Source organism: Ovis canadensis, chromosome 17 (assembly GCF_042477335.2).
Source record: "Ovis canadensis isolate MfBH-ARS-UI-01 breed Bighorn chromosome 17, ARS-UI_OviCan_v2, whole genome shotgun sequence".
Lineage (NCBI taxonomy): Eukaryota > Metazoa > Chordata > Mammalia > Artiodactyla > Bovidae > Ovis > Ovis canadensis.
Window position 1 is genome coordinate 63,814,101 of NC_091261.1, and position 25,446 is coordinate 63,839,546.

At 48.0% G+C, this 25,446-nt stretch overlaps 1 protein-coding gene across 2 annotated transcripts; it reads left to right on the forward strand.

The window, feature by feature from the left end:
• Window positions 1-5,127: 5,127 nt before the first annotated feature.
• HPD (4-hydroxyphenylpyruvate dioxygenase) lies at window positions 5,128-24,730 on the forward strand. Of its 2 annotated transcripts, XM_069557805.1 has the most exons (15): window positions 5,128-5,353; window positions 12,676-12,878; window positions 13,209-13,235; window positions 13,755-13,817; window positions 14,154-14,258; window positions 15,008-15,050; window positions 15,243-15,325; window positions 16,692-16,781; window positions 18,296-18,399; window positions 19,042-19,119; window positions 20,338-20,500; window positions 20,631-20,702; window positions 22,105-22,227; window positions 24,159-24,275; window positions 24,351-24,730. In XM_069557805.1, exons 2-15 carry the CDS (start codon window positions 12,876-12,878, stop codon window positions 24,459-24,461), a joined length of 1,182 nt encoding a protein of 393 aa, XP_069413906.1. In that variant the 5' UTR covers window positions 5,128-5,353; window positions 12,676-12,875; the 3' UTR covers window positions 24,462-24,730. The 2 variants fall into 2 exon arrangements, 1 of the variants encoding a protein (XP_069413906.1); XR_011249948.1 differs by lacking the exon at window positions 5,128-5,353 and having other exon boundaries at window positions 12,698-12,878; window positions 20,631-21,054.
• Window positions 24,731-25,446: the final 716 nt, after the last annotated feature.

Below are 25,446 nucleotides of genomic sequence, written 5' to 3' on the forward strand. Positions count from 1 at the left end.
CACAAAATGCTGGAAAAGGCAAAACCCACAATCTGTCCACATAACAGAAAATAGATCCCTGGCTGTCAGCGACTGGGTGGGGGAGGGTTTAACTACAAAGGTACACAGTGGTGAATGGGTTGGTGGGTCTGTTTTGGGTAATGAAATTGTTCTAGATCTTGATTGTGGTTATAGTTACGTGACTGCATATGTTTTCAAAACTCACAGAACTGTATGCTGAAAATGGTGAATGCCAGTCTTTATAAAGTACATTTCAGGAACTATGATTCTCAAAAAGCCATATTTACAATTCCTAAAATCATGTAAATCATGCAAATGTTATTTGCTGTAGAATCAGAATGGCAATTAGACCTGAAGAGAAGGAAATGAACTTTTTGGTCACAATAGCCTGGGGTGATCCCAAAAGAAGATTCCAAATGGAAATTGTTGAACTGGTTCTCTTTATTTAAATTCAGGTTCTCTTTATCCAATTCAGAACGGATTAACTTTGCTGTACACCTGAAACTAACACAACATTGTAAGCCAACGTACTCCAATTAAACTTGAAAAAATAAATTAATAAAGTCCATTCAATGGCTGACAATCATTGGCATGTTTTGCACTGTGGGAAACTGCCAGCATGTGGGATTTTAGTTCCCCTAACCAGAGATCGAATCTGTATCCCTTGCAGTAGAAGCATGGAACCTTAACCACCGGATTGCTGGAGAAATCCCTCTTGATCTGTTTTTATAGTTACTTAGTGTTTCCTTGTATTTAACCAATACAAGGACATTTAGGTTGTTTACAATATTTTCCACCATGGTAGATGAACTAAGACAAGGGTGAAAGTGAAAGTGAAGTCAGTCAGTCATGTCCAACTCTTTGCGATCCTATGAACTGTAGTCCACCAGGCTTCTCTGTCCATGGGATTTTCCAGGCAAGAGTACTGGAGTGGGGTGCCATTTCCTTCTCCAAGACAAGGGTAGGGACTAACTAAATGAGGGTAGGGATTCGTGTGGATATCATCTTATGCCTTTTTTCCCCCCTCCCTTTTTTTGCCATGGACATCTTTGGATATCTTGTGAAACCTCTGCATGGTATGATGTGCCAAAATTCCAGACTCTCAGAAGCACACAGGTGATCTGCATAAATCACATTGTCCAGTTTAGACCCGATGAGTTTCTCTTATCAGTAATTTGTCAATTATTCCTCAATAAAGTTGGGGGTAGGAAGGGGGAGTATCAGCATCTCTTCTGCTGCAGCCAAGCCAGACAGCCACATCCCAAGTTCAAAAGACAACCAAGGCTTTCCCATACCCTTTTTGTCATGTTGGTCTTAGAATACAAGCCGAGTCCCACAAAGATATGCAAGTCATGGCACATTATGTCTAAAGATCAGGCATATGATTTCACAGGAGCTCATTAGCAACCAAAGACTGTGTTTCCAAACCTCAAAAGTGCCTCTTCATTTAGAGACTGCCTCTTTTTCACACTGTCTCCGTTAAAAATATATATTTATTTTTTTGGATGCACTGGGTCTTATTTGCAGCATGTGTGATCTAGCTTCCTGATCAGAAATCAAACCCAGGCCCCCTGCATTGAGTGCTCCTAGTCTTAGCCACTGGATCACCAGGGAAGTCCCACATTGTTTTTTGGGTTGTTTTTTTTTTTCCCAGAAGGACCCAATAGGCAAGGACTCATAGTATGAACTGTTCTGTTTTCGATACTCAACTCAAATTCCAAGCTGCCCATATGGTGAAATGCAAGAAAGTTTTGTCCTAGCAATGGTTTTTTTCCTTGCAGCTCTCCCTAATTGTGATCATCCCTCTCGTATTTATGAAATTACAATCATATAACACTTTGTATCTGCTTTAATCATATATTCATATGTAATAGCTATAAAATACACACACACACAAAAAAAAAAACCTTAAAAAATTCCTCCTCATTTGGCACATCCCTGATGGTCCAGTGCATAAGACTGTACTGTGACAACTAAAGTTCCTGCATGGCGCAATAAAGACTAAAGATCTTGAGTGCTGCAAATAAGACCCAGAACAGTCAAATAAATAATTTTAATAAAAAATTCCTCTCCCTAGTCTTCCCTGGTGGTCCAGCGGTTAAAAATCTGTCTGCCAATGCAGGGGACACAGGTTTGATCCCTGGTCCGGGAAGATCCCACATGCCTCAGGGCAAAAAGGCCCTTATGTCACAACTACTGAGCCCACGTGCTGCAACTACTGAAGCTCATTCACCTAGAGCTCATGCTCCAAAACAAGAGAAGTCACCACAGTGAGAAGCCGCGCACCACAACTAGAGAAGGGCCCCTCACAGCAACAAAGACTCAGCACAGCCAAACATAAATAGATAATAAAAATTTTAAAATACCTAACCTGAGGGTGCACCTAAATAAAAATTCCTCCCCCTTTATTTTCATTGCAAATTTATTTAAGCTCTTAGCAGTAAATTCAGCCCTTACAGTGGGGAGGGAAGAGGGAGGCTATGGCAGCAACAGCTAGAGCCTCTCCCCTGCCCTTTTCCTCCCTCTAGTTTATCTAAAGCTTTTCTCTATTCTGGGAAAAGATTTAACATTTTCTTTCCACTTAGTGAAAACAATAATGCAAACTTTCAACATTTGGGGGCCACCTGAAGCTCTCTTTTGGGAATGTTTGACCTCTTCTTCCTCTCATCTAGAGGAGAGAACAAAACACCAGAGGCAACAGAACTTCCAGTGGTTAATAATCTGCCTTTCCACTGTGGGAGACCTGAGTTTGATCCCTGGTGAGGGAACTAAGATCTTGCATGCAGCACAGTAAGACCCCCAAATTTTTATTTTTTAAATAAATAAGTAAATAAAAGCACACTGGGCTTCCCCACCTCATTTCAAGCCATTGCAGTCTCAACAGACCACAGGGATGCAGCTAGTCAACTCTCCTGGGACTCCATCTATTACTGTTGAATCCCAGAAGTAATTTTTACTTCTCATAACATATTTGCCTGCAGATAAGCTACTGTCTCACACCACAGGTAACTCCACAGCCACCCAGGCTTTAAAGGCTGGTCAACTGTTCCAGGAGGCCATGCAGGCCACCCCAAGGCCCCTGGGCAGGTTCTGAGTGTTCAGCCAGGTCTTCAACAAGGAGCTCAGGACCAAGGCCACCTAGGTCATGGTCCTGAAGAAGAAGATAGCCAGTGCTTACACAGCTAGGAAACTCATATGCACATCTTAGGAAGGACATTCCTTGCCACTCCATCCTTGCTTTCCCCAAACAATGTTTCCACCACCTTTCAGTGAGTCTGGATCCATAGGCTGAATCCTACCTAGTCAGGGAGGGGTCCCAATACCAACACCAAGTTTGATTATGTACTAGGAGGAATCACAGGACCCACCATATAGTCATGCTTATGACTAAGACATATTACAGGGACTTCCCTGGTGGTCCAGTGGCTAGGACTCCACACTTCTAATGGAGGGGCCCTGGTTCCATCCCTGGTCAGGGAACTAGATCCCACAGGCCACAAGTGAATGTTTAAATGCTGCAACTAAAGATTCTGCATGCCACAGTGAAGATGGAAGATTCTGTGTGCCTCAACTAAGACCTGCTGCAGCCAAATAAATAAGTATTTTTTTTTTAATACAAAGGCATATTACAACAAAAGGCGCAAACTCAGTCCAGGAAGCAGGCATATAGGTGAGGTCCAGAGGAAACCAGGGGCCAGCTACTAAGGGTCTTCTCCCCAGTGAGGTCTCACTGGATGCCCTTACTTCCTCCAGCGAGAGATGAAGTGTCTACTAGGGAAGCGTGCCTGAGCCTAAAACTCCAATGTTTCTATTGGAGGCTGGTCTCAAAGGCACCCACTGCACAGTGGGTACCAAAATCCCAGGCTCCCAGGAGAGAAGCAGGTGTTTGGCATAAGCCATATTATTTGCATGGTTTAGGCCCAGTGAGTGACTCTTACCATTTCTGGGGATGGTGGGAACCTTCCTGAAATACAAGTTCCTCAATGTCAACCAAGGCTCAACCTTGCAAGCAAGCCTTCCTACAAACAGCAGGCTTAAGGGACTTCCCTGGCCATCTATTGGTTAGGATTCTGTGCTTCCAATGCAGAGGGCTCAGGTTCAATCCCTGGTTGGGGAACTAAGATTCCACAGCCCTCGTGGTGCAGCCAAAAAAAAACTGGGAAAAAAGAAAAAAAGGCCAAGATTTTAAATAGATGATTATCAAATCTTTAGGATAATGGCTGGCTCAACTATGTTAAAAGAAAAAATATATATTTCAAATCAGGGGTTTCCCTCATGGTTCAGTGGTAGAGAATCTGCCTGCCGGTGCAGGAGACACAGGTTCGATCCTTAGGCCAGGAAGATCCCACGGGCTGTGGGGCAACTAAAGCCCTTGCACAGCTACTGAGCCTGTGGTCTAGAGCCCACATCCCACAGCTACTGAGCCTGTGGTCTAGAGCCCACATCCCACAGCTACTGAAGCCCAAGCACCCTAGAGCCAGTCTCTGCAACAAGGGAAGCCACTGCAGTGAGAAGCCCTGGCACCACAACTAGAAGGTAGGCCCCCGGCTCACCAAAACTAGAGTAAAGCCTGCACGGCAGTGAAGAACTAGCAGAGCCAAAAATAAAATTTAAAAATTATTTTTTACAAAATGAAAGAAAGAAAACCAGCTTCAAGACTGCTGGGTTCCTTCTCGTCTACACACCAGGGCACAGGAGGGTGAGGACATCTGGGTTGTGGGCTCCTTGAGCAAGCCGTCTGGAACCTCACTCCTAGCACAGGATGGCCATGGACTGGCCACTCAGGAACAAAGAGCCAAGGGCCATACACCCGCCGCTAACCTTCTCCAACTGGGCCCAGCCTGAGACGGAGTCCCTGGAAGGGGACCAAGGGTGCTCCAAAGACTGGGTCCTGCAGGTTCCCCACCCCCACCTCTCCCACAGATGGGAGAGGCACGTAGGCGTGCTTCCAGCATGTGACTGAGACCCCACAGTGTTTATGGAAGCAAAGTCCAGGGGGTAGGAGGGATGAAGATACCAGCCCTGGTCAGCAGAGCCGGTCACTTACCTTTGGCACCCGAGGCTGCTGCTGACATGTTTCCTTGATTCAGCAAATATTAACTTTGAGCCGAGGGCACAGGGCAGGTCAGGTTCCAGGGGAGAAGATTTGAGTCGGCCGGGGCAAGCAAGGGGACACAGTGTTCCTCTGCACCTGGGATGGGAGGGTGCACTGAGACCATCTCCCATGTGGAAACTCCAGGCCCGTGAGTGCCACTCTGGGCTCCATCCACTCCCGTTTTTGGATGGAAACCTAGACTCAGGGGACCAAGGTGGACGCAGAGGCAGACTGGCCCAGTAGGGGCAGAATAAAGAGGTGGGGCCACCTTGCCTACCTTCATGTTTGCCCAGGAAACAGAGAAAAGGGAAAAGATGTCTGGACTGGTGGGAAGCAAATAGAAGCAAATAGGCCGGAGCTAGGATCTCTGTTCTTACAACTCCACAACCCTAGGGGCATATGTTCCCTCTCCGAGCCTCAGTCTTCCCATCTGTCTGGTGGGGGGGATCCATATCTCCCACTTGCCTAGAAGGTGATGCCTACAGTGATGAAAGCGGGGGGTGGGGGTGGGGGAGGCGGTTCTGGGGACTTCCCTGGCAGTCCAGAGGTTAAGATTCTGCTCTCCCACTACAAGGGTTCTCCAGTTCGATTCCTGGTTGGGGAACCACATGCCATGCAGAGGTGCAGCCAAAAATAAAAAGTGCAGGCTCTGGAGTTAAAATAATACGGTTCACATTCCAGTTCTATTCTGACTGGCTTAGGAAAGTTCTCTGATTGTCCCAGGTCCCACCTCCCAGGGCTTTGCTGACTAAGGCTGACCCATGGCAGCTAAGCAGCTGAACCTCTGACCTGGAGCTGGGGAGTTCTGAGAGGGCTTCCTGGAGGAGGTGGAAAATTGAGAGTAGACCAGGGGACCTAGCAGGTCTTGCTGAGGAAGGTGGGAAGGGGTACTCCTCCCTGGTACAAGCCTCTCTCTGCTCTCTGGTCAGGAGGGAAAGACAAGAGAGGCAAGGAGGGAGGAGGGGGTCAGGAAAGAATGAGGGGAGTAATGTCAGGGACCTTCTTGCTGTTAGTCTGTTTTTCTTATCTGAGAAATGGGAACATTGGATTGAATGTTGGACTGAATGATCCTCAAGGTCATAACCTACCAGAATTATCTGTTTATCAGTATTAAAAAAAAAAAAGAAAGAAAAAAAGCAGGGAATTCCCTCGTGGTACAGTGGTTAGGACTTAGTGCTTTCATTGCTGGGGCCTGGGTTTAATCCCTGGTCAGGGAACTAAAATCCTGCAAGCCAAAAAAATAGAAGAAGAAACAAAATAAAAATTTTAAGGCATCTGACACCAAAAACAAAAGAAAAAACAAACAAATAGGACCACATTAAACTAAAAAGCTTCTGCACAGCAAAGAAAAATCATCAACAAAATGAAAAGGCAACCTACTGAGTGAGAGGAAATATTTGCAAATCAGATGTTTGATAAGGGGCTAATATCTTTCACTTTTCACTTTCATGCATTGGAGAAGGCAATGGCAACCCACTCCAGTGTTCTTACCTAGAGAATCCCAGGGACAGGGGAGCCTGATGGGCTGCCGTCTATGGGGTCGCAAAGAGTCGGATACGACTAAAGTGACTTAGCAGCAGTAGCAGCAGCAATATCTAACCTACAGGAAGAACTCACAACTCCCTAGCCAAAAAAAAAAATTATAGTGCTTCCCTGGTGGTCCAGTGGTTAGGAATCTGCCTTGTAATGCAAGGGGCACTGGTTCAATCCCTGGTCTAAGAAGATCCCACGTGCTGGGAAACAACTAAGCCCGTGCGCCACAACTGCGGAGTCTGTGCTCTAGAGGCCGGAAGCCGCAGCTCCTGACGCCTGAGGGCCCTAGAGCCCGTGCTCCAAAGCAAGAGAAGCCTCCTCAATGAGAAGTCCACGCACTACAATTAGAGAGTAGCTGCTGCTCACTGCAACTAGAGAAAGCCCATGCGCAGCAATGGAGACCCACCACAGCCCCCCAAAATAAATAAGTAAATCTTCAAAATATTTTTTTGAGCCATAAAAGGGAATGAAAATTGTGCCATTTGCAACAGCAGGGATGGGTTGCAAGAGCATTATTCCAAATGAAATAAGTCAGAGAAAGACAAACACTATATGATCGCTCGCTCTCTCTCTCTCTCTCTCTCTCTCTCTCGCTCTCTCTCTCTCTCTCTCTCTCTTTTTTTTGGCCGTACCACGAGGCTTGCAATACCTTAGTTCTCTAACCAGAGATTGGATCCTCAGCAGTGAAAGCACACAGTCCTAACCACTGAACCACTAGGGAGTTCCCAGTGATTTTTTTTCTAATAGGGTTATTGGTCTTGGCTTAGGGTATTTATTAACTTTAAGACATGGAGAGCCATACAGCAGAGGTAGGGCTACATCCAGTGTTTTAATTAGGATTAGTGTTAAAGCCAATGGAATACTCATATGGTGAGTGTGAAAAGGTAAAGAAAACCTGGGTGCAGATGTTCTGGATTTCACACCCAAGTTTTCTTTACCTGACTAGTGTGCTTATCCTCCCTTCTCTTGAAATTTACTCTCTTTTTTTTTTTGGCATATGGATCTTAGTTTCCCAACTAGGGATTGAACCTGTACCCTCTACAGTGGAAGCATGGGTCTTAACCACTGGACCAATAGGGTAGTCCTCTTATGATCTCTCTTACATGCAGTATCTTCCAAAGAACAGCAAGAAGAGATAAGAAAGCCTTCTTCAGCGATCAGTGCAAAGAAATAGAGGAAAACAATAGCATGGCAAAGACTAGAGATCTCTTCAAGAAAATTAGAGATACCAAGGGAATATTTCATGCAAAGATGGGCTCAATAAAGGACAGAAATGGTCTGGACCTAACAGAAGCAGAGGATATTAAGAAGAGGTGGCAAGAGTACACAGAAGAACTGTACAAAAAAGATCTTCAAGACCCAGATAATCATGATGATGTGATCACTAATCTAGGGCCAGACATCTTGGAAAGTGAAGTCAAGTGGGCCTTAGAAAGCATCACTACGAACAAAGCTAGTGGAGGTGATGGAATTCCAGTTGAGCTGTTTCAAATCCTGAAAGATGATGCTGTGAAAGTGTTGCACTCAATGTGGCAGCAAGTTTGGAAAACTCAGCAGTGGCCACAGGACTGGAAAAGGTCAGTTTTCATTCCAGTTCCAAAGAAAGGCAATGCAAAGGTATGCTCAAACTACCGCACAATTGCACTCATTTCACATGCTAGTAAAGTAATGCTCAAAATTCTCCAAGCCAGACTTCAGCAATACGTGAACCGTGAACTCCCTGATGTTCAAGCTGGTTTTAGAAAAGGCAGAGGAGCCAGAGATCAAATTGCCAACATCCGCTGGATCATGGAAAAACCAACAGAGTTCCAGAAAAACATCTATTTCTGCTTTATTGACTATGCCAAAGCCTTTGACTGTGTGGATCACAAGAAACTGTGGAAAATTCTGAAAGAGATGGGAATACCAGACCACCTAACCTGCCTCTTGAGGAATCTGTATGCAAGTCAGGAAGCAACAGTTAGAACTGGACATGGAACAACAGACTGATTCCAAATAGCAAAAGGAGTACGTCAAGGCTGTATATTGTCACCCTGCTTATTTAACTTACTTGCAGAGTACATCACGAGAAATGCTGGACTGGAAGAAACACAAACTGGAATCAAGATTGCTGGGAGAAATATCAATAACCTCAGATATGCAGATGATATCACCCTTATGGCAGAAAGTGAAGAGGAACTAAAAAGCCTCTTGATGAAAATGAAAGAGGAGAGTGAAAAAGTTGGCTTAAAGCTCAACATTCAGCAAACGAAGATCATGGCATCTGGTCCCATCACTTCATGGGAAATAGATGGGAAACAGTAGAAACAGTGTCAGAGCTTATTTTTTTGGGCTCCAAAATCACTGCAGATGGTGACTGCAGCCATGAAATTAAAAGACGCTTACTCCTTGGAAGGAAAGTTATGACCAACCTAGATAGTATATTCGAAAGCAGAGACATTACTTTGCCGACTAAGGTCTGTCTAGTCAAGGCTATGGTTTTTCCTGTGGTCATGTATGGATGTGAGAGTTGGACTGTGAAGAAAGCTGAGCGCCGAAGAATTGATGCTTTTGAACTGTGGTGTTGGAGAAGACTCTTGAGAGTCCCTTGGACTGCAAGGAGATCCAACCAGTCCATTCTGAAGGAGATCAACCCTGGGGTTTCTTTGGAGGGAATGATGTTGAAGCTGAAACTCCAGTACTTTGGCCACCTCATGCGAAGAGTTGACTCATTGGAAAAGACTCTGATGCTGGGAGGGATTGGGGGCAGGAGGAGAAGGGGACGACTCAGGATGAGATGGCTGGATGGCATCACTGCCTCGATGGACGTGAGTTTGAATGAACTCCGGGAGATGGTGATGAACAGGGAGTCCTGGCGTGCTGCGATTCATGGGGTCGCAAAGAGTCGGACACGACTGAGTGACTGAACTGAACTGAACTAAACATCTGTGACCAGTGATTTGCTATGTAAGTGATACTGCTAGGTCTCCAGTCAATAATGTTCAGATAACAAAAGATGTATTAATACACCTCTGGTCAATAATGTGTTAAAAAAAAAAAAACAAAGAAAAACAAAGAAAGAAAGCAAAACACACCATACACCAGGTTCACAGACACAGAGACCTGGCCTGTGACTGTCAGAGGTGGGGTGGGGGATGGGGCCGGGAGTGGGAGAAATTAGTGAACTCTTTTTTTAATTTAAATAAATTGGAAAAAACTATGAATGATTTGTCACTGGGGCAAAATAAACATTACTTTCAAAAGACAACAACAAAGGCTAATGCAGGACATTTGGAGAGCCAAAACACAAGACGGTGGGTGAGGGGTATAGTCACAGGCTGAGACTGCCAGCATCAGGGACTGGAAGAACTTTTTTTCAGGCAATGAGGATAGTTGATGAAGTCAGTTCCCTAGGAAGACAGCTCAGCAATGGGGTTTCTGGGGATCGGGGTGGAGTTAGAGGAGGGTGGGGGAGCTGTCCTGGAGCCCTCAGGTAAATGCCACAGCTGGCCAGCAGTCACTACACCATGTTCCAGGAAACTGAGCCTTGAAGACTCAGGTGTGGGGGGATTTGGGGAAAGAACCCAGGCCTTCCTCCCCCCAGGGTGATAGCTCCCACATCCCACCCACTCCGGGCCAGGGTAGGGCCACAACCTCTTCCCCAATACCCAAGCTGGGACTTTCCTGTTGGTCCAGTGCAAGGGACACAGGTTCAATCCCTGGTGCAGAAAGATTCCACATGCTGAAGAGCAGTGAAAGCCCATGAGCTGCAACTACTGAGCCCTAGTGCTACAACTACTGAAGCCATGTGCCTAGAGCCTGTGCTCTGCACCAGGAGACGCCACTGCAGTGGCAAGCCCGCGCACCGCAACTAGAGAGAGCCCACGTGCAGCCACAAAGACCCGGTGCGAGCAAAAATGAGTAAATAAATAAACTAAGTTAAAAAAAAAGAGAGAGAGAAGCCAAGCACCACAACCAGGAGTAGCCCCTGCTCACCACAACTAGAGAGAAGCCCATGCAGCAATGAAACCTAGTGCAGCCAATAAAGAAATAGACATTAATAAATAATACTTAAAAAAAAAAAACAGGCTGGGGCAACATCGGTTCAGTTCAGTCACTCAGTTGTGTCCGACTCTTTCTGACCCTATGAATCGCAGCACGCCAGGCCTCCCTGTTCATCACCAACTCCCGGAGTTTACCCAAATTCAAGTCCATCGAGTCGGTGATGCCATCCAGCCATCTCATCCTCAATCGTCCCCTTCTCCTGCCCCCAATCCCTCCCAGCATCAGAGTCTTTTCCAATGAGTCAGCTCTTCGCATGAGGTGGCCAAAGTATTGGAGTTTTGGCTTCAGCATCAGTCCTTCCAATGAACACCCAGGACTGATCTCCTTTAGAATGGACTGCCTGGATCTCCTTGCAGTCCAAGGGACTCTCAAGAGACTTTCCAACACCACAGTTCAAAAGCATCAATTCTTCGGCGCTCAGCTTTCTTCACAGCCCAACTCTCACATCCATACATGACCACAGGAAAAACTATAGCCTTGACTAGATGGACCTTTGTTGACAAAGTAATATCTATGCTTTTTAATATGCTATCTAGGTTGGTCATAACTTTTCTTCCAAGGAGTAAGCATCTTTTAATTTCATGGCTGCAATCACCATCTGCAGTGATTTTGGAGTTCAAAAAAATAAACTGTTTCCACTGTTTCCCCATCTATTTTCCCATAAAGTGATGGAACCAGATGCCATGATCTTAGTTTTCTGAATGTTGAGCTTTAAGCCAACTTTTTCACTCTCCTCTTTCACTTTCATGAAGAGGCTTTTTAGTTCCTCTTCACTTTCTGCCATAAGGGTGGTGTCATCTGCATATCTGAGGTTATTGATATTTCTCCCAGCAATCTTGATTCCAGCTTGTGCTTCTTTCAGCCCACCACTTTTCATAATGTACTCTGGATATAAGTTAAATAAGCAAGTTGACAACATACAGCCTTGACATACTCCTTTTCCTATTTGGAATCAGTCTGTTGTTCCATATCCAGTTCTAACTGTTGCTTCCTGACTTGCATATAGGTCTCAAGAGGCAGGTCAGGGGGTCTGGTATTCCCATCTCTTTCAGAATTTTCCACAGTTTCTTGTGATCCACACAGTCAAAGGCTTTGGCATAGTCAATAAAGCAGAAATAGATGTTTTTCTGGAACTCTGTTGGTTTTTCCATGATCCAGCGGATGTTGGCAATTTGATCTCTGGCTCCTCTGCCTTTTCTAAAACCAGCTTGAGCATCAGGAAGTTCACGGTTCACGTGTTGCTGAAGTCTGGCTTGGAGAATTTTGAGCATTACTTTACTAGAATGTGAGATGAGTTCAATTGTGCAGTAGTTTGAGCATTCTTTGGCATTGCTTTTCTTTGGGATTGGAATGAAAACTGACCTTTTCCAGTCCTGTGGCCACTGCTGAGTTTTCCAAATTTGCTGGCACATTGAGTGCAGCACTTTCACAGCATCATCTTTCAGGATTTGAAATAGCTCAACTGGAATTCCAACATCAAGGTCCCCTTATTCTCCATTAGTTCCTCCAACCCCAGAGAAACATAACCAATTATAACCATCATTAACAGAGATCTTACTGTGTGTTATGTTTATCTCACTTAATGCCCTGCCACACTACCATTGCTCTCATCTTACAGATGGAGAGAATGAGGCTTAGAGGAGTTTGGTAACTTTCCCCAGTCACATAGTATATGCTAACAGCAGCTCCAGGATTCAAACCTCCATATCCATGCCTCTAACCACTATGGAATGCAACCTTTTTACCTAAATATAAAATGCACACTTGCTATACAAACAGGGCTTCAGGACCAGTCCCTAATGCCCCTCAAATTCCCCTTAATTATGAATTCTGGAGTCACCTCTGCATGCAAGCTGGCCCTGGCTTCTGGGCTTTGAGTTCTGGAGGGCAAAAATCGAAACCCCAGCTAAGGGTCCTGGAAAGAATGTTGTGCCGTTGGCATCTGGGCCTGGCTCTGTGTCCCACTGGCTAGTGCCCTTGGGCGTGTCACTCCCCCTTTCCAGGCCTCGCAGAGTCACCCCGTCCAATGAGACTGTGGCTGGATTAGAGGTTTCCAGGCCCAGGAGCCTCCAGGATCAGCTCCCACCCCCAGGAAGGCCAGGAGGCCAGGGGCGGGGCAAGCTACATGTTAAATATTTCTGTCCAGTACTCCACTGGCCTCTAGTCCCAGTCTTCTCAGCAGGAAGTGTGACCACGATCAATCATGGTAAGAGCCTGCCTGGGGTAACAACCTAGAGGGGTGGGACGGGGTGGGAGGTGAGAGGTGGGAGGGAGGCTCAAGAAGGGGGGGACATATGTATACCTATGGCTGATCCATGGCGATGTATAGCAGAAACCAATACAAGATTGTAATTATCCTTCGATTAAAAATACATGAATCAAGAAAGAAAAACAAAAAGCCTAAGCTTGAAAAAAAAAAAAAGAGCCTGTCTGGGGCCATGGTGGTCTTACCTGATGGTAGGGATCTGTGGCGAGATTTCCATAAGCACATTGTGTCTGAGTGTCTGTGTCTTACTGTTCTTTTCTTTCTTCCTAGACGACTTACAGCGACAAAGGAGAGAAGGTAAGCAGGAGGGGAAATGTGGGGTCAGGGCCCTGGGAGCCTGGGATGTCAGCAAAGAGCAGAAGAGGAATAGCTTCAGTGGGTATACGACATTCTGAAGGTTCATTTCTGCACTCCCCTAACTTCATCGTGACTGAACTCAACTCAACCTTGCCTTCCTAAGAAAAACTTTTACCTCTTTTTAAATTCCTGCCAATCACTTAATCATGCCTGGAAGTTTTCTAAGGTCTAATTGAAATCCTTGCTGCTGTAACATAAGACTGTTCACCCTGTGAAACCTGGGCAGGCCTCCTCAGTGGGTGGGGCTTACCAATCCTAAGCCCGCAGGAACTCAGTTTCTACATGAGCACCCTCTTTCAAGGCTTGGCAAGGCTTCAGGGCAGAGGGGTGGGGTGAGACGACTTGTTCTCACTTCTGGGATTGAGGGTGGCACAAGGGAGGGGGCTAGGGGACCCCTCTCCACTGACACTTTTCTAGACCCACTTCTAGGGACTCAGTCTTGCCCCTTCTCTCCTGCAGCCTGAAAGAGGCCGATTCCTCCACTTTCACTCTGTGACCTTCTGGGTTGGCAATGCCAAGCAGGTAGAAGCCGGGGCGAGGTGTTGGGATTGGGCAGAGGGCAGGCAAGGGGGCCTCCAGGACAGGGGCAGGCCTCTGGCCGGGTCTGTGATTGGCCCCTGGGAGGGAGGATCCTGGCCAGTGTCGGGAGTGTCCTGGAAGGACAGTCACTCTTTGGATCCTAATTACACAATCCAGGCTGCAGACCCCAGCGGGGAACTTAAGGGAGATCAGCATGGGCCAGGGAGCCAGGCTTTTTTCCCAGGAGGAACAGTACCTGGGGCAATGGGGCAGACACGCTGTGGGGGTGCGGGCCAGCGCCTCACCCCTCACAGGCCTGCCTGCAACTCTGTGATTCAGGCTGCATCGTATTACTGCAGTAAGCTGGGCTTTGAGCCACTAGCCTACAAGGGCCTGGAGACCGGTTCCCGGGAAGTGGTGAGCCATGTGGTCAAGCAAGGGCAGGTGAGTCTCCACTCTGGGCCCCCACTGCTCCAGCAGGCCCGACTCTCCCCCTGCTGGTCTCTGAGCTCCCTTGTGGCTCTGGCACCTCTGGGTGCAGCAGACCATGAGGCCCTTCCTCCAGGCGGCTGGGTGCTGTTCCAGGCTGCCTAGTGTGGTTAGCGGAGCCTGTGCTGAGGTCAGCCCCCATGGGCACCTTTGTACAACGTGCAACAGGGAACTTTTTGGTTTGGTCTCCTTCTCAGCCTGGCCCAATGCTGGTCTCATGGATGTTCAGGAAAAGTGGGCAAAGGCCTCCAGCATCAGAGCTTTAAATCTGAGCCGTGCCCTGGTCTGTAGGTCCCTGGAGCTCTCCCCACAGGCAGGCCTGACCACCAGCTCATCCTGGGACCCCAGGCGGCTCTGACATGGGGGAAGCCCCCATCCCTCAGGACCAGAGGGGAAACTAAGGCAGAGAAGGGGCAGGAACCCAGGATCAAGGGTCCTTGGGAATTCCCTGGCAGTCCAGTGGATTAAGAGTCTGTGCTTCCATTGCAGAGGGCATGGGTTGGAACCCTAGTCAGGGTAGTAAGATCCCATATGCCGCATGGCATAGCCAAAAAAAAAAAAGAGTCCTGCCTGGCAGGGAGGAGGTGGTCCTAATGCCCCACCAGGGGTATCTTGCTGGTGGGCAGGGAGAGGGGGGCTAGGGGTACACCTCCACAAGTTCACCTGACCCACCAGCCGCATCCCCCTTCTCCTCTACATCTTAGATCGTGTTCATCTTCTCCTCTGCCCTCAACCCCTGGAACAAAGGTGAGGGGGCCTTGGAGGGTTCAGGGTGCCAAGGAGTGGAGACATGGTATTGTGGGTGGGGGTCAAGGACACAGAAGTAGGTTAGGGTTGAGGGAGGGGGCCTGAGCCCAGAAGGAGATGGAGCCCAGAAGGCTGAGAGCACGGGGGAGGGGCTGTGACTCCAGCATCACCTGCCTACCCTGCTGACCACAGAGATGGGTGATCACCTGGTGAAACATGGCGATGGCGTGAAGGACATTGCGTTCGAGGTGGAGGATTGCGACTACATTGTGCAGGTGAGACCGCACCTGGGCTGGCGTGGAGACAAAGCAGGGAGCCTCAGCCTGCCCTCTGTCTGCCAGAGGGACCTCCCATCGGTCAGGGCTGGAGGGCACTGCCACGCTGGAGTGATGTGCCCAGATGCTGGTTGACACATACCTGAGTTCCAGTGACATCTGCCCCTTGGTAGCCAAGCAATCTCTCTCCAGGCCTTAGTTTCTGCATCTGTAAAATGGGAATAATCACCCATCTCACTGAGTTGTTACAAAGAGGAAATGAGATCATAATTATCATTTCATGAGCAGGATCCTGTACCAAGCACTGTGTTCAAGAGGCAGTTTAGGGACTTCCCTGGTGTTCCGGTGGCTAAGATTCCGAGCTCCCAATGCAGGGGGCCTGGGTTCGATCCCTGGTCAAGGAACTAGCTCCCACATGCCACAAGTAAGACCCAGTGTAGTCAAAGTAATTAATTCTTTTTTTAAAAGAGGGAGTTTAGAGGTTTAAAGTGTAGATTCCAGAGGCAGACTACTGCGTCTGAATCTTAATTGCTGTGTGACTTTAGGTGAATGACTTACTTTCTTTGTGTTTCAATGTCCTCATCTTTTGGTGAATGACTCCATTCATAAAAGAGACAATAATAGTGCCTTTCATGTAATGCTGCTGTGAGGATTTAAGAGGTTAATACTTACAACAATGCCTGACATGTGATAAGCATAGACATCCAGTAATGAGGTTTTGCTAAATAAATACACGAATCACGCATGTAAGGCAACTGGCAGAGGGTCTGACACATAGTAGGTGCTCAGTAAGTGCCAGCATGGGGACTTCCCTGGTGGTACAGGGGTTAAGAATCTGCCTTCTAATGCAGCAGACACGGATTCAATCCCCGGTCTGGAAACTCAGATCTCACATGTTATGGGGCAACCTACATGCTCCAGAGCCTGCCTATTACAAAGAAGAGCCTGTATGTTGCAACTAAGACCCAATGCAGCCAAATAAATAAATGTTTTTACAAATAAATAAATAAACAACAGCTGGTATTCAACTTGTCCAAGCACCATTTTTCACTAATGAAGAAACTGAGGACTAGAGCAGGGGCAGGGCCACAGAGTGAGTGAGCACAGGACAGGCAGGACAGACCTCCACCCTCACCTGGTTTCTCCCCCACAGCCCTGGGCCTCAGTTTTCCAATCTGCCAAATGGGCATGAGGCATGAATGTCAAAACAGCTAAAGTTGGTTGGAGTTCCTGCCTGGGGCTGGAAACACTGGAAGAGGTTGTGGGGACCACAGAGAGGACCACACAGAGAGGATTCAGCAGGGACAGCCAAAGGGCAACCTGAGGATCCAGCACTGACCACCTCCCTACCCCGTCTCCTCTGCAGAAAGCCCGGGAACGAGGCGCCAAGATTGTGCGGGAGCCCTGGGTAGAGCAAGATAAGCTTGGGAAGGTGAAGTTTGCTGTGCTACAGACGGTGAGTTAACTTTGGAGCCTCCACCTCGCCTACACCCACAGAGATGCCAGGACCCTCCTTTCCTAACCCCTGACTCCATCACACCATCCCACTCTTTTGCCTCAAAGCACAAACATTCTCCCTCGACCCCGATCTCCTGTATTCTTGGCTGGTGTCCAGAGGCTGAGGAGGGCTCCCAGTCACCCCTCTCTGGGCTTCCATTCCTCCCCAGTTGGGGTGAGAGCATGGGACTGCAACAGCAGGCAGGGGCTCCAAAGGAAGCAGATGGGTGGGTCTGGGGAAGGAGATGGGATGGAAGCCCCTCCCCACGCAAGCTGTGTGGCTTCGGACAAATCACTTCACCTCTCTGCAAGTCAGTTTAAATGAGCAAGGACCACCTGTGTGACCTGCCAAACACTACTTGACAGTTCTGGGCCTGTTCCTTTAGCTGTGATCCCTCCCTCCGGTCATTTTAAGGATCAAATGAGATGATTCACACATAGTACTTAGCACAATAGCACTGGCGTATCATAGATACCCAACAAAGCCTGTTTAGCACCTGAGACCATCATAGGTCCTTCCTCCTCATGATTCATGTTTAAAAAAAAAATTTTTTTTTTGATGTGGAACATTTTTAAAGTCTATTGAATTTGTTACAATATTGCTTCTGTTTTATATTTTGCTTTTGGCTGCAAGGTATAGGGGATCTTAGCTCCCCAACCAGGGGTCCAACCCACACCCCCTGCACTGGAAGGTGAAGTCTTAATCACTGGACCACCAGGGAAGTCCCCCTCCTCAAGATTTACTACAACTTGGAGAAGGCAATGGCACCCCACTCCAGTACTCCTGCCTGGAAAATCCCATGGGCAGAGGAGTCTGATTGATAGGCTGTGGTCCATGGGGTCGCTAAGAGTCAAATATGACTGAGCAACTTCACTTTCACTTTTACTTTCAAGGATTGTTAGGGTCTTCCCAGGTGGTGCTAGTGGTAAAGAATCTGCCTGCCAATGCAGGAGATTTAAGAGATGCAGGTTTTATCCCTGGGTGGGGAAGATTCCCTGGAGGACAGCATGGCAACCCACTCCAGTATTCTTGCCTGGAGAATCCCATGGACAGAAGAGCCTGGGAGGCTACAGTCCATGGGGTCGTGAAGAGTTGGACACGACTAAAGCGACGCAGGACACACACATGCAAAGATTGTTAGAGTGATTGAAAGGATCCTTCCATATAATTAGATCCAATGCCCTCATCATTCTTCATTCAGACAACATATTTGTATTGAGCACCTATGATGAACTAGGACAGTATCATGAGCAAGACATCATCCCAACCCCACAGAGCTTCTGGTCCTGTGGGGAGACTGTCAAATTCCCAAATGTCAAATTGCAGTTCATTTCGGAAAGGGGAAGTGACTTGCTCAAGATCACACTTGGAGTTAGGGCCAGGTCTGGGCTGGAACCCAGGTCTGTGTTGGTGCCATGCAGTGTGGCCTGGGTTCAGCAGGGATGGGACCTCAGGCTGTTTGCCACCCACAGTATGGGGACACGACACACACCCTGGTGGAGAAGATGAACTATACTGGCCGGTTCCTGCCTGGATTCGAAGCACCAGCATTCATGGACCCCCAACTTTCCAAGCTGTGAGTGCCCCCTGGAACAGGGGAGGGTGGAAAGCAAGGCCCTTTTGTCCATGCAGGGTGGGCAGAGCATCTTGGGACCTGCTGGGGGAGCCCCTGAAGGTCCCCCAGGATTGGCTTGAAGAGGCAGCATAGAGGCGAAGAGCATAGGCTCTAGGCATAGACTCTTCGCTTATGCTCTAAGGCAGGAACACAACTGCCTTAGTTCAAATCTCAGCTGTTACTTCCCAGCTATTTAACCTTGGCAAGCTACTTTTCTCTTTTCGGCTGTGCTGGGTCTCCACTGCAGCACGTGGGCTTCTCTAGTTGTGGCTCGCAGGCTCCAGAGCACACAGGCTCAGTAGCTGTGGCACACAGGCTTAGCTGCCCGGCTGCATGTGGGATCGTACTTCCCCAACAGGGATCGAATCTGCATCCCTTTCATCAGCAGGCAAATTCTTAACCACTGGACCACCAGGAGTCCCAACAAGTTATTTTTCTAAGCCTCAGTCTCTTTATTAGTAAAATGGGGCTAGTAATAGTATGTGAGTGGTTCCAAATAAAGTGTCTATAGTAAGTGCTATGGATTGGTGAGCAGTTATTGAGGGGTAGGGAGAAGGAGATTTAGGGAGTAGCCTTCTCCTCACCCACTGTTTCCCTCTCCAGGCCCAACTGCGGTCTCGAGATAATCGATCACATTGTGGGAAACCAGCCTGATCAAGAGATGGTGTCTGCCTCTGAATGGTGAGTTCCTGGCCCAAGCCCTTCCCACACCTGTGACAGGATCACTCCCATCTTATCAGGAAATAGAGCACAAGACAGGGGAGGTTAGCCTGAGGTCACTGGTTCATCTGTTCTCTGTAAAATTGTCACCATGGAGATGTGATGATTTAAGGCCCAAATTGACCCACCAACCCTCCCTCCAGGAACGCTTGGAGAATCAGCACTGGGGGTATCACAGTTCAGGGAGGCTTGAAGGAAGGTTTTGTTGTTGCTCAGTCACCAAGTCATGTCCAACTCTTCCCAACCCCATGGACTGCAGCACACCAGGCTTCTCTGTCCCTCACCATCCCCCGAAGCTTGCACAATTTCATGTCCAATGAATCCGTGATGGCTTCCAAACATCTCATCCTTTGTTGCCCTCTTCTCCATCTGCCTTCAACCTTTCCCAGCATCAGCGTCTTTTCCAATAAGTCCGTGGAGGAAGGCTACCACTACCCAAAGAGCTCATGGGTGCAAATCAGAAGCAAGTAGCCCTTCTCAAAAGGACCTGCAGGGACTTCCCTGGTGGTTCAGCGCTTAAGATTCCACGCTTCCATTGCACAAGTGGGCACAGGTTTGACAGATGGGAAACTAAGGGGCTTCCCTAATGGCTCAGCAGTAAAGAATCCACCTGTAAGGCAGGAGCTACAGGAGATGGGGGCTTGATCCCTGGGTCAAGAAGATCCCCTAAAGGAGGGCATGGCAACTCACTCCAGTATTCTTGCCTGGGAAATCCCATGGACAGAGGAGCCTGGCAGGCTACAGTCCATAGGGTCACAAAGAGTCAGACACAACTGAAGCAACTGAGCACACACACGCGTGCAGAGAACTAAGATCCCACATGTGCACAAAATAGCCTAAAAAATAAGAATTATTTTTTAAAATTAAAATCATTTTCTAAAAATAAAAATCATTTCTTTTTAAAACATAAAAAATTATTTTTTAAATAAAATAAATGATGCTTTAAAAAAAAAAGTTTCTCCATCTGTTGGTGTGTCATCATGTGTACAGGTCTTGTTACCAGATGTTTTACTTCCACCCAAAGGAACACTGTCCTAAAATCCATGATGTGTGTGATGTGAAAGGCATTTCCCTTTTTGATGCCTGCTCAGCGAGCAAATTCTGGAAGGGGGAGTAGGGGCAGAGGGCCAGTCTGAGGCCAGCACTCAGAGCTGGCGGGCCCTTCCGGGAACCCTGCAGGTACCTGAAGAACTTGCAGTTCCACCGTTTCTGGTCTGTGGACGACACGCAGGTGCACACGGAGTACAGCTCTCTGCGGTCCATCGTGGTGGCCAATTATGAGGAATCCATCAAGATGCCCATTAATGAGCCAGCACCAGGCAAGAAGAAGTCCCAGATCCAGGTGAGTTCTGTCTCCCACCCCAGGAACCTTGGCTGGGAAAGACGGAAGCGGGGAAGAGGCGTGAGGGCTCTTGCAGCTGAGGCTCTCAGCTAGAGCCCCTGACAATGGTTTCCTTGCTTCCCTCCTTCAGGAATATGTGGACTATAACGGGGGCGCTGGGGTCCAGCACATTGCTCTCAAGACCAAAGACATCATCACAGCAGTGAGAAGCCCATTCCTGGTCCTAATTCACCTCCCATTCAGCTCCAGAGCCAAACTCTGCAAACTGAGTCAGGGGCCAGGGATGGGGGTGGCAAGTGGCAGTCCTGGGTCCCCTTCACCAGCTCAGAAGCTGGGGTTCCCTTGCAGGCTCCTGCCACTCATGTGTAGGCACACTGCCACCCCCAGAGAGTTCTGTCTCTCTGCTACAGAAGAAGCAAGTGCCAGAGTAACAGGACGCCTGGATCTAGACCCGGTCCTACCTGTGACTTGCTGTGTGTCTCCAGGGATTCAACTTCCTCTCTGGGCTTCAGTTGTCTCAACTTGAAAATGAGGATATTGAGTCACAGGATCCAGTAGGTCCTTTCAGTCAAATTAAGTGTCATGAGTCCATGGCTCCAGCCTCTGGGGAGGTTGGGTGACCAAGTGGACAAGAGCCTGGCCTGTAGCATTCAGTCCCAGCACGACCAAGAATTCACTGCATGACCATGGCAACTTCATTTCATTCATTTTTTTCATTTGCTCAATAGATGCTTATTGAGGGAACTCCCTGGTGATCCAGTGGTTAAGACTCTGTGCTGCCAACACAGAGGGCATGGGTTCAATTCCCAGTTGGGGAACTAAGATCCCACACGCCATTTGGTGTGACATAAAGATTAAAAAGAAAAAAAGAACGGCTGGCACAGAATGAACAAAGGAGAGAGGGGTCAGGAATGAGGTCACAAGGTAGGAGTCAGGGCAGATGGTGAGAACTTTGAATTTGACTCTGAGACACCATGGTGGGTTAAGAAGACGAGTGACACAATTTGACTAGTATTTTAATAAACCCCCCTGGCTACTATGTTGAGAATAGATACTTAATCTTTCAAGGCCTCAGTTTTCCCAGCTATGAAATGGGGAGAATAATCAGCCAAATGTCTCCAAAGATCACTGCATCAGCATAAGGAGACAATACATAGAAAGTGCTTGAGACAGGCACACGCATGTGTGTGTGCGCAGTCGCTTTAGTCATGTCTGACTCTTTGTGACCCACGGGCTTTAGCCCACGAGGCTCCTCTGTCCACGGGATTCTCCAGGCAAGAATACTGGAGAGGGTTGCTGTGCCCTCCTCCAGGGGATCTTCCCAACCCAGGGATCAAATTCAGGTCTCCTGCATTGCAGGCAGTTTCTTTGTCACTGAGCCACCGGGGAAGCCGAGACAGGCACATCGTGAGGTTCCATTAAGTGTTAGTGATTGCAGTTCTTCTCATGAGACGCACAAGGCTCAGAGGTTGAAGGGGATGAGGTCACATGGCATCATAGCAGTTGATGGGGCTGGGAAAGGGACCCTGGCTCAGCACTTCTACCTGGCTGGTGGTGTTGAGCATGGAGAGAGAAGGACTGACGTTGACCCTGCTCTGACACAGATTCTCCACTTGAGAGAGAGAGGCGTGGAGTTTTTGGCTGTTCCATCCACATACTACAAACAACTGCGGGAGAAGCTCAAGTCGGCCAAGATCCGGGTGAAAGAGAATATTGATATCCTAGAGGTAAGGTTTGTTCTTGCCCAGAGAGTCCCAGGGATGGCGGAGCCTGGTAGGCTGCCATCTGTAGGGTCGCACAGAGTCGGACATGACTGAAGCGACTTAGCAGTAGCAGCAGCAGAGGTGAGGATTAGAGCCCGATCCTGGGTCAGCCAAGGAGAACAAGCCCTAAGTTCCATCTTACCTCACAAATGTCATCTAACCCTGGCATCAGGCTCTGCGATATGGGGGAGAGGGAAGAGAGCAGACCAGGGCCCTGCCATCATGAACTTGCATTCTTGTGAGGAGACAGACAACAAACAAATAAATAAGTAATACAAACACCATTAGAGAGAGAGTTGGTGCTTAAACTGACTATGACAGAGAGTGACCTGGGGCTACTACATAGGAGGCAGTCAGGGAAGGCCTCTCTGAGGAGGTGACATTTCAGTGAAATCTAACTCAATGGCCCCCAACCTTTTTGGCACCAGAGGCTAGTTTCATGGAAGACAATCTTTCCACAGAGCAGGGATGGGAGGAGATGATTTGGGAATGATTCAAGCACATCATATTTATTGTGCACTTTTTTCTATTATCATTATATCACCTCCATCTCAGATCATCAGGCATAGATCCCAGAGGTTGGGGAACTCTGATCTAGATGATGAGAGGCAGTTGGCTGCATGAAGGTCTAAAGAAAGAACAGTCCTGGCAGAAGAGATAGCAAGTGCAAAGGCCCTGAGGCAGCAGCAAGCTCTGAGTATCTAAGAACAGAAAGAGGGCCAGAGTGGATGAAAGGAAATGTTCGAAGAGTGGCCCAGGTCACAGAGGTAGACCTCTGTTCCTCTGGTAGCCTATTTAGGAGTCTGGATTTTTTCTTCTGCGGTCAGAAACCACTGGAGGTTTGGGTTTGGTTTTTCTTTCTTTCTTTCTTTTTTTTTTTTGGAGGTTTTCTTGGCTTTATTTTTAACAATTTTATTGATATATAAGTCAAAGAACATGTCATTTAAAAAAAAACACAATTCAGTGGTTTTTGGCTATTCACTATATTATGCAACAATCATCAAAATCAATTTTGGAACATTTTCATCACTTTCAAAAGAGACCTCAGACTTCTTAGCCACCACCTCCCAATCTCTCCATCTACCTTCTCCTCACCCCTAGCCCTAGGTAATCACTGATTTCTGTCTCTATAGAGTTGCTTTCTTCTAAACATGTATATAAATAGAATCATATACTATGTAACCTTTTGTGACTGACTTCTTTCACTCAACATAAAGTTTTCAAGGTTCATCCATGACACCTGTGTCAGTGCTGTGTTCCTTTTTATAAAACTGAATAATATTCCATTGGATGAAGAGACCACATTTTGCTTATCCATTCATCCACTGACAGATATTTGTTTTTACTTTTTGGCTCTTAGGAATAATGTTGCCATGATCCTTTGGGTATGAGTTTTTGTGTGGACAAGTTTTAATTCTCTTGGGTAGATACCCAGGAGTCAAATTGCTGGGTCATATGGTAACTCGACTATTAACTTTTGGAAGAACTCTCAGACTGTTTTCCACAGCAGCTGTACCATTCTACATTCCCAGCAGCCACATAGGAGAGTTCTAGTTTCCATTGCCAAATGGAAACAGGGGATGTGATTTCTAAAAGATTTCTGTCTGTGTGGAAGATGGATTGTAAGGAGACAAAAGCAGAAGCACTGGAGAGCTGTGTGGGTGGTACTTGGGTGGTCCACACCAGCCTTAGGTGGCTGACACAGGGGCTGAAGTGGGGAGGTGCTAAGAGGACATTTGGGGGATCTATTTGGAAGTGTCTGGAACTGCTGCAGAAAATGGTCTTTTCTTGGCTTTGGGGGTGCAGGAACCCCCATGGCCTTTCTAAGAATCCCACCATTTCAGGCTGGGGCGGGGCCAGACTGCCCCTTACCTAGTCCCCTGCCTCCTACCTAGGAGCTGAAGATCCTGGTGGACTACGACGAGAAAGGCTACCTCCTGCAGATTTTCACCAAACCCATGCAGGACCGGCCCACGCTCTTCCTGGAAGTCATTCAGCGCCACAATCACCAGGTACCACTAAGGACCGCCTGTCCTCGGCGGGTGGCTTTCTGGGCCCCGCAGCTCATCTCCTTTCTCCCGCCCCAGGGTTTTGGAGCCGGCAACTTCAATTCACTGTTCAAGGCCTTTGAGGAGGAGCAGGACCTGCGAGGCAACCTCACCGACATGGAGCCCAACGGGGTTGTGTCCAGCATGTAGGCGCCGCAGGTCCCGCAAGAGCCACCGAGGCCCTGCCCACCTTCAGGAGCGGGTCGCAGGGGACCACGCCCCCTCGCCCTGTGCCCCGCCCACTCTACTGGAGCTGAAAGGAGCCCTCCTTAGCGACCACGCCCTTTTAGGCCCCCGCCCACTACCCGACTCCTGGACCCCTCCCACACACACTAAATGTTCCGCCCACTACTTACCATGCCCCTTCGTTGGGGCCTCTACCTCTCTTGTCCTCGGGTATAAAGCAAAGCAGAGTCCAAGGCAGTGTCCACGCGTTTGTGTTGGGCTGGAGCAGTGACGTCCTTCGGCCGCCAGGGGGAGCTCAAGGCGGCAGCGCTGTAGGAGGCGTCCGCTTCACGGGTTCAGAAGCTTCGGAGGCGCCTGGTGCAACCCTGTGCTAAGTAGGACCAAGTAGGTTGGAGGGGAGTTATGGAACCAGAGTGAAGAGGGCTTACACTCTAAAGGAAAACACAGACAATGTCTTTTTGTGGTAAATGCTGAAGTTCTTCCGAAGAGTTCTTTCGGAGAGTTCTTCCGAAAGTTAATAGTCGAGTTACCATATGACCCAGCAATTTGACTCCTGGGTATCTACCCAAGAGAATTAAAACTTGTTCACACAAAAACTCATACCCAAAGGATCATAGCAACATTATTCCTAAGAGCCAAAAAGAAAATAAAGCGAGTGATGAGCTTGTGTAGAGGTAAGGGTCGGAGGGAGGGCCAATTTCGGTCGAGGGAAGGGCTCTCTGGGAGGTGATATTTGGGAAGCAGCCATGGGAAACTCTGGGGAAAGAGCATCCTAGGAGAAAGGTACAGCAAGGGTAAAGACATCGCTTGGTTCAACATTGCTTGGCAGCATCCTGTCCAATGGGGTTATGATCTCTAAGGATGAACTGTCTTCAAATTTGCTGCCTGAAGCCCAAACTTCTGGACAGAGAGGTGTTAGCTAAAGGACCTGGGGGCATCATACTTGCTC